General features: G+C 38.9%; 1 protein-coding gene across 4 annotated transcripts in view; it reads right to left on the bottom strand.

The window, feature by feature from the left end:
- Window positions 1–8260, bottom strand: part of dipk1c (divergent protein kinase domain 1C) — a 25152-nt gene extending 16892 nt beyond the window's left edge. The window contains exons 1-3 of one of the 4 annotated variants that reach the window (XM_028005486.1): window positions 7734–8260; window positions 6495–6788; window positions 5569–6381 (exon numbers count right to left, since the gene is read on the bottom strand). In XM_028005486.1, the coding sequence (XP_027861287.1) occupies window positions 5569–5799 (231 nt within the window). In that variant the 5' untranslated portion in view covers window positions 5800–6381; window positions 6495–6788; window positions 7734–8260. The remainder of the gene's footprint in view (window positions 1–5568; window positions 6382–6494; window positions 6789–7733) is intronic. The other 3 variants (XM_028005484.1, XM_028005487.1, XM_028005485.1) reach the window with 3 other exon arrangements.
- Between the last annotated feature and the right edge of the window lie 932 nt (window positions 8261–9192).

Raw genomic sequence — 9192 nt, 5'->3', positions numbered from 1 at the left:
CGAAAAAATATCAAAACATACCAAAAAATTTCAAAAATACCAAAAATACCAAAACATACTAAAACATACCAAAAAATGTCAAAAATACCAAAAAATATCAAAAATACCAAAAATACCAAAAAATATCAAAAATACCAAAAAATACTAAAAAATATCAAAAAGTGCCAAAAAATACCAAAACATACCAAAAAATACCAAAACTACCAAATAATACCAAAAATACCAAAACATACTAAAAAATACCAAAAAATACCAAATTATACCAAAAATACCAAAAATGCCAAAAATGCCAAAAATACCAAAAAATAGCAAAACATACTACAAAAATACCAAAATATACCAAAAATACCAAAAAATACCAAAACATACTAAAAAATACCAAAAAATGCCAAAATATACCAAAAAAATACCAAAACTACCAAATAATACCAAAACATACTAAAAAAATACCAAAAAATACCAAATTATACCAAAAATACCAAAAATGCCAAAAATGCCAAAAATACCAAAAAATACCAAAACATACTAAAATATACCAAAAATACCAAAAAATACCAAAAAATACCAAAACATACTACAAAAATACCAAAATATACCAAAAATACCAAAAAATACCAAAACATACTAAAAAATACCAAAAAATACCAAATTATACCAAAAATACCAAAAATGCCAAAAATGCCAAAAATACCAAAAAATACTACAAAAATACCAAAATATACCAAAAATACCAAAAAATACCAAAACATACTAAAATATACCAAAAATACCAAAAAATACCAAAAACACCTAATATACCAAATTATACCAAAAATACCAAAAATGCCAAATAATACGAAAAATACCAAAACATACAAAAAAATCCCAAAAGTACCAAAACAAACGGCCTGAAACAAGAACAGGAAGACATTAGACCATATGAGACGGATTCACCGGATCGGCTTCAGAAAAATTTCATCTCCTAAAACATTTTAAACTTCTTTGTTCAGACGAACCAGAAGAAAAGAGAAATTTATGAAACCATGAAGTTTCCAGGAAGCATTTATGAGTTTATGACAAACATCTGAACATAATTTGTTGTTTTTATTTATTTCATCTACTAACTGAGAGCTGAAGTTATGACAGGATGATTTTATGATTCACTCATCCAGACCAGATCTACATTTCTAGAAGTTGACTCACTAACATCAGATTTTAAATGCAGACGACTGTGTGTGATTCTAACATGAGTTCATTTCTGATTTCTCATCAATAAAATCAAAGGTCAAATCTGGTTTATTGGTGGAATAATAGCAGGAATATAGATAATAACGGGGTGCTGATATTTGGTTTTGTATGTATATATATGTGTGTGTGTGTGTGTGTGTGTGTGGTTATCTGAAACAGAAGAATCTATAAAGATGCATATTAATAACCAAAAACAGCAACACATAGACAGGATGAAAATGGCCTGTAGTACCACAGAAATCCACTGGAGGCACCATAACAGCACACATGGATTACTGGTCAAATGCAATAAACATACAAAAGATAAAAACTGTCAGAAAATATGAATTAACGGTAAATTTCCTCATATATTAATATAATGACAATATATCTGGCAAGTATAAAATAGAACAGGAGTTATTATAAATAAATTCTTTTATTATCGATATTCAGAGAAACATGAGGATCATTTCACCTCCTGGGATAATAACTGACATAAACACAAATATCAGCCATGAAAATGTAAACTTACAAAATAAAAACGCTCTCAGGTTTCATTCACACGGGATTAAGGGAGGATTGATGGTGGATGTTGGTTTTATGCCACAGAACCACAGAGAACAACTTGCATCATGGGTAATGTAGTGAAAACGGACGGACGTTTAACTTTGAAAGAATATTAAAAGTGATCATTATTAAAATTGTTGGGGGTGGGGCGTGGTGGTGCAGTGGTTAGCGTGACCCATATTTGGAGGCCCCAGTCCTGGACGCGGCCGTCGCAGGTTCGATTCCCGACCCGGCGACCTTTGCTTCATGTCTTCCGTCTCATTACTGTCAATTAACTATCAAATAAAGGCCTCTTTAAAAAAATAAAATAGTTTGGGTCGGTAAGGACCAGTTAGCTCCAGTGGATCGACTCTTTATCCGTTCAGACCTGAGATCAGTTTGAAGGATCCAGACTGAGGAGATTCTGGACCAGAATCCTCCAGAACCGAACCGTTAAACAGGAAACATGTTGGTTCTGTGACGTTTCCAAAGAGATCAAATGTTTGAATGAAGGAAATAAAACAGATTTTTCTTCCTCCAGTCCTGGAGGCCCTGTTTCCTGTAGCACCAGAACAGAATAATGAGGCCATTAAGGTTCTGGAGAACCGGTCCACACCAGCAGGAGGCCATGAAGGTTCTGGAGAACCGGTCCACACCAGGAGGAGGAAATGAAACTGTTTGGTTCCAGGTTTGTACCTGAGGCTCATCTAAAACCTGCAGGACAGAGACTGGAGTTTGACTCCTGTGATCTAGCAGAACGTTGGCAGGATCCTCTGGAGGAACAGATCTGAACGGATCTCCTGATCCTGATCTGGTTTGATTCTGATCCGGTTTGATTCTGATCCGGTTTGATTCTGATCCGGTTTGATCCTGATCCGATTATATTCTGATCCGGTTTGATTCCGATCCGGTCTGATTCTGATCCGGTTTCCTGGTTCCTCCTGCTGTTTCTTCTCATTCTTTGGCTCCGTTTCCATGGTGAAGCTGCAGTTTGAACCGTTTCAGGTTGCTGATGGTTTCACTGACGTCTTTCCAAACATTCATCATCATCATCAGAACCAGAACCCAAACGGCTCTCAGGTTTTTCCACTTATCTGTCTGATCACATTTCTGTGAAATGCTGCAGATATGAAACCTAAAGTTCAGGAAACTGCAGCTGTTTCATCTGATCTGCTTCTAAATCAGATCAGATTCAACATTCAGGTTCTCAGCCTGACAGCAGAACGTCATCTTCATCCTCCTCCTCTTCCTCTCCATGCTTTAACTAGCCACTGAGGCTAAACGGAACCAGAGACCCGACAGGAAACTCAGCTTCAGCTTCAGGATGTTTTCAGAACCAGGATGAATCTGATAAACCACCAGATAATCTCAGATAATCCCAGATAATCTGCTGTTTTTAAAACTGAATTTATGCTCAAACAATAATTACACCAAAACAAACTTTTATGCTGAAATGGTTTTTATGATAAACTTGTTGTCATGGTTTCCATTTTACTTTCAGGAGAAAAACTGAATTTCTAGAGTTTGATGCACAAAGAATCTGAGATAAAAACCTCAGAAACCCAAACAGGAGGAGCCGGGCTTCCACAGAACCTGGTTCTGGTTCTGGTCACCACAGAACCTGGTTCTGGGTCTGGTTCTGGTTGGGCCCGGTGCTATAAATCAGTTTTTTTCAGTGTTTCTGTGGTTCTGATCCGTTTCTCTCAGGTTTCCGCCTGCAGCTTTTTTCCAGACTAACTTGTTACTTTTATGCAAAAGGAAACAAACGAAACTTTTCAAACATCCATCAGTCGACCCGTTAATCTCCGGCTGACAGAACCGAGACAAGAAGAGACGATTCTTCAGGTCTGAACAAAACCAGCAGCCGAGACAAGCCAGAACCGATCCGGTCGCTAAGCTGACAACCAGCAGAACTCTGAGTCACTGAGGCAACATGAGGCCCGCTGGAAACCAGAACCGCTGCTGCTGACCCGGATCAGAACCGCTGCTGCTGACCCGGATCAGAACTGAGGTTCTGAGGAGAAACATGAAACCTCACAGCACAAAACGGGCCGAACCAAAAACTACACAGGCTGAGAGCCATAAAACCAACAGAGGAAACAGGAAGTGATGGACGGAGGAAACAGGAAGTGATGGACGGAGGAAACAGGAAATGATGGACGGAGGAAACAGGAAATGATGGACGGAGGAAACAGGAAGTGATGGACGGAGGAAACAGGAAGTGATGGACGGAGGAAACGTAGGACTTCCTGAGGACGTCATGCTTCACTCAGGTCTTGTTTCTCCAGATGAAGCCCAGATCATCATCCCTCCACCACTGTGCTTCACTGCTGGTCTGACCTTTGACCTTATTACAGAAATATTTGGTTAATTCAGATGAAAACGTCTCGATTCAAGAGACAGGAAGTTTCCTCCTTCAGTCTGTCTAAGCAGCCATATTGGTTTGGTGTCTCTCCATCCTGCCAGTTAAAACTTTAACTAAAAGCCGGTGGAGGATGCAGAAGCAAAGCATCATGGGAAGTTTTTTGGCTTTATAATGGAAACATCGATTCAGGAGGAGAATGTGAACCAAACTGTTTGTTCTGCAGATTTTCATCATCCTGTGATTTTTTTCTGCCACCTGAAGAATCTGAGAGGAAATAAAGGAAAAACTAACGAGATGAAAATCCAGGAACAAATCAGGATAAACGTCAAGAGGAGATTAAAGAAACATTTTAGAAAATGAAAAACCAGAAGGAAGGAGGAAAATCGACCCGAACCTGAAGACGAACGAGGAACAGATGGAACAAGAAGGAAGAAAAGAAAATTAAAATGCAGATCAGAAAACGGCTCTGATGCAGCAGCTGGTTACCGCGGCAACCGAGAGCGCAGGCCGACGGCCCGCAGATAACACATAAGCAGGTCAAATGTTTACCATCAGAGGGACGGGAGCGACCCGGTTCTGATCCAAACCGACTCATCACAACAGGAAACAGGAAACAGCAAACAGGAAACAGGAACCAGAAAACAAGAAACAGGAAACAGGAACCAGGAACCAGGAAACAGGAAACAGCAAACAGGAAAGAGAAAACAGGAAACAGGAAACAGGAAACAGGAAACAGCAACCAGAAAACAGCAAACAGGAAACAGGAAACAGCAAACAGGAAACAGGAAAGAGAAAACAGCAAACAGAAAACAGCAAACAGCAAACAGGAAACAGGAACCAGAAAACAAGAAACAGCAAACAGGAAACAGGAAACAGGAAACAGGAAACAGCCTCATTCACTGCAGATTTCTGATTCCTACATTTCTACAGATTTCTCATCAATAGATGAGGCTGAAATATGAACCCAAATAATCCGATAAACTATTAAATCATGAATCCAATCAGATGCTTCGGTTCACAGAGGAAAGAAAATCTGATCAATAATTAAAGATTTTATTCTCAGATCAATTTGTTCCAGAAAACCAGTTTCATTTTACAGCCTGTCCTGATCATTTGGTTCTAATCCATAAAACGTCATAAAGCCTGAAACGTTAAAACCGTCAACAGTTCATCTAAAAGTAGAAAACCTGCAGCTGAATCATCAAAACCAGTAAAACTCACTGGGACCAGTCAGTATGAATCCATCTGCTCTGCAGCAAATGGAAACTCGCTGCATTGAAATATAAAATATTTTGTTCATAACCAGCAGAAACAGACAGTAAAAATTAATCTGGACAGAAAATATCAAAGATCAACCAGTGAATAAAAACCTGAATAATCCTCCAATCAGAACCAGATCCTCAGATTAAAAACTCAGATTACAGCAAAGTTTCAAACGTTCATTTACTCACCAGACGCTGCAGGATCCTCTTGCTCTTGTCGTCGGTGCAGAAGTCGGACAGGATGGTCCGGTGGACCAGAACCAGGCCATTGAGGAAGAGCCAGGATCCGAACCAGAGCAGAGCGAAGAGCAGCGTTCCCCGGCGGGACCAGAGCCGCAGGCCCAGCCAGCGCAGCAGGCAGCGTCCGCCGGCGCCGCGCCCGCCGCTGCCTGCACCGCCGCCCGGCGCTCCAGGCACCATGGCAACCAGAGGAAACAAACCAAACTCTCGTCCAACTTCAGAGGAAATTATAATCCCTTATTAAACTGGATGAGCTCAGATTAACAAACTCAGATTAAGTTTTCTGAGCTTTGATATAAATAACGTTGTCATCTGCGTATCGTTGGATTTTAATTCTCCATTTTTTATCTGGTTTTCATGATGTTTTTGTTGCCAAAGTGAAGAAAATCCTCCATGTCCAGAAATTCTTGTTTGTTTTTGTTTCTTCTGCTTTTAATTTGAATAAAATATTTCAGCTTTATTGTAAAATAAACCTGAGAAAACGGAGAAAACCCTGTTTGGTGGAAACTGGCTGACCTGTCCATCGTCCAGCAGGAAGCTGAAGTTTTTCCTGCAGAAATGAATCAGTTTCATTTCCAGATTCTTCTGGTTTGTATCAGAAAGTTGTTTCTGGAAACCTGCAGCTCTGTGATGCTGTCAGGTTTTCTAAGAATCCTCAGCTTGGCGTTCGTCAAGTTAAAAAACTTTCCACAATAAAAACGACACTAAAGACAAAAAGAAGGAAACGGAGAAAATCCTGGATCTTTTCTTCAGAGGGAGGATCTACAAGGACAGAAAGAGACGAATTATTTCCTCTGACTGAACAAACCAAACATTAACTTTAGATCTTTTCTTAGTTTTGGTTCTTCTGGTTTGTTTTTCAGTTTAAATTCAACCTTTAAAGTTTGCAGCAGGTTAAATTTCTCCTAAGTGAATCAAATTCCTCAGTTTTTCTGAAGCTGTTTCTGGATCCTGACCTGGTTTTTGACCTTCATGTTTTCCTGAAGCTGCTGCAGAATCCGAACCTTAAACTGGGTCAGGAAACAGCAGGAAACCTTCAGTTTCCTTCCAGACGATCCGATTTAACGCCGAACAGGAAAATGAAACCAGCAGAACTTCGTCTGGTTCCTAAATGGTCCAAACTGGTTCTGTTGAAGACGGGATGGAAACCCGATAGCTGCAGCTTTGATCTGCAGAAACCAAATCAAATAATCCAGAAATTTTTTACATATTTGTTTTTTTGTTACTTTTTAAATAAAATTATTAATAAAATAAAATTATTCCTCGTTAATTTATTTCTTTCCATCCAGTAATTTTTTAATTTCTGGTTCTTTTTAAAATTTTCTTCACTGAGAAACTTAGAAACTAGTTTAAATTTTATTTTTTAAACTCATTTTTCTCTCATGAAGTCGAACATTTTATCGGTTTCAGGAGAAAAGAAACGAAAACGAGATGAAGAAAAAGTTTATGAATCTAAAAATGAAGAAAAACAGAAAATTTAATTATTGGACAGAAATGAAATCTGACAAAGTTTTCAGTTTATGTAATTAATATTCTGTTAATGAATTTAAATCCATTTCACTGATATCAAAAATCAAACCTTTTCCTGAATCTGGATATTTTACTGTTTTTATTCATTTCTTCATGTTTTGATCTGTAAATATATTTTTACTGATTAAATTTTTACAGATATTCTTTAATGTTTTAATATTAAATTAATACCGACTTTAATCTGACAGCAGAAATAACTAAAATAGAAACAGATGAATAAAAATGTTTTATTCTGTTTGTTTTCTCAGTTTTTATTATTTATTATAAAAAACTGATCAGAGCCTGAAAACATTTATTGATTTTCTGACTTTAATTTTTTAGTTTTATTCTTTTCTTCTTCTGCATCAGTTTTTTATTCACTTTATGTTCAGTTGAAGTTTTTCTGTCTGATTTCATTTTTCTGGTTGAAGGTTCTTCAGAACCGCTGCAGGTCCAGAAGATCCAGTAGAAAACCTGATAGAATCAAACTTCAGTTCCTCTCAGATTCTTTAACAGGTTTTTTTTAAAATAATTATAAAAACCTAAATCTGGAATCTTCTGTTCATGTTTTCATCTGCAGGAAGTTTAATCTGGCAGCGTCTTACCTTCAGTACCTGGCAGGTAAATCTGATGTTTTCCTTTTTACTCCTAAATCAAGTCAGGAAACCGAACTCTTTACGGTTCTGTTGGATCTGGACGGAAACTCCAGATTTCCTCCTCAGAGTTCAGGAGATGCAGATCAAACTTCCTCCTGATTCCAGAACAAAAACTGAAATAATCTCGTTCCTCACAGAAGATCCGGATCCGTGGATCAGGAATAAAGTCCCGGGATTCCCTGACAGCATCCTGGAGGTTCGGTTCGGTTCGGTTCGTCTCTGCGGACGGGATCAGAGTTTCCTAACCAAACTTCCTAAAGCTCCTTCCTGACGCTGCAGCTAATAAATGATTCTCATCTCCCCTCTGACCCGGAGGAACCCGACCCGGCTGTCCGAACCGCGGCAGCTGGAGCCGCCGGACAGACTGAGATGGTCCCGGGAGAACCGGATCAGAACCAGCTGGACGCAGCGAGGAGAAATAAACCCTGAATCTGGACTGGCAGGCGGATCCAGCAGCTCCTGTTCCTCCTCCTCCTCCTCTGACGCTCCTCTCTGGGGAGCAGAGTGTGTGTGTGTGTGTGTGTGTGTGTGTGTGTGTGTGTGTGTGTGTGTGTGTGTGTGTGTGTGTGTGTGTGTGTGTGTGTGTGTCGCTCAGGCTTGTTCCTGCAGCCTCATTCCTGCCTCTGTTGCTTCTTACAGAAACTAAAGATCTGCAGGTTCCGTTTCTCCTGCAGGAAGTTTCCAGCTCCGCGTTAAAACCCCGTTACCATGGCAGCAGGTCTCACCAAATTAAAAGCTCTCCAATCATCTGTCTCTGTCCCACACACACACACACACACACACACACACACACACACACACACACACACACACACACACACACACACACACACCTTCACACACACACACTAATAGGGGTGTGTTGGTTGAAATCCCAGTAAGGTTGTGTGACCATCCACTGGTTCCTGTTTGATTCCTTCAGGCTGAAAAATGATTTTAATTGATGAGAAAAATTAATCAGGTTGAAACTGAATTAATAGTTTTAACCAGCAGGGGGCAGAAAAACTACAAATGAGAAGCAAGAAGAAGAAAGAATCATTAACAGCTTTAGTTTTATTTCTCTATGGAAATCAGAGAAACCGAGCAGGAATATTATGGGATGTTTCACATTTAAATGCTGAAATTAAAAATGGAGGCAGCAAAATGATCAAAAACAATAAATAAACAAACAAACAAAACCAGCTGCTGTTCCTGAACTAATCATCTAAATATTTGGTTGTTTCTGTTCTTATGCTGCAGATTAAAACAGCAGAGGAACCAGAACAGAACCTGGAGGGACACCAGAGACTCTGAACATAGAAACAATAATTCAGTTCATTTTTAAACATTTTATTACCAAACATTAATAACAGCTTCAGTTTAGTGAACATTTGATCTTTTGCAGCAAAAGATGAATCAGCTAAAAAAG

This window comes from Xiphophorus couchianus, chromosome 21 (genome assembly GCF_001444195.1).
Source record: "Xiphophorus couchianus chromosome 21, X_couchianus-1.0, whole genome shotgun sequence".
Taxonomy (NCBI): Eukaryota; Metazoa; Chordata; class Actinopteri; order Cyprinodontiformes; family Poeciliidae; genus Xiphophorus; species Xiphophorus couchianus.
Note: the sequence above shows the minus strand (reverse complement) of the source record. Positions and strands in the feature narration are given on the sequence as shown.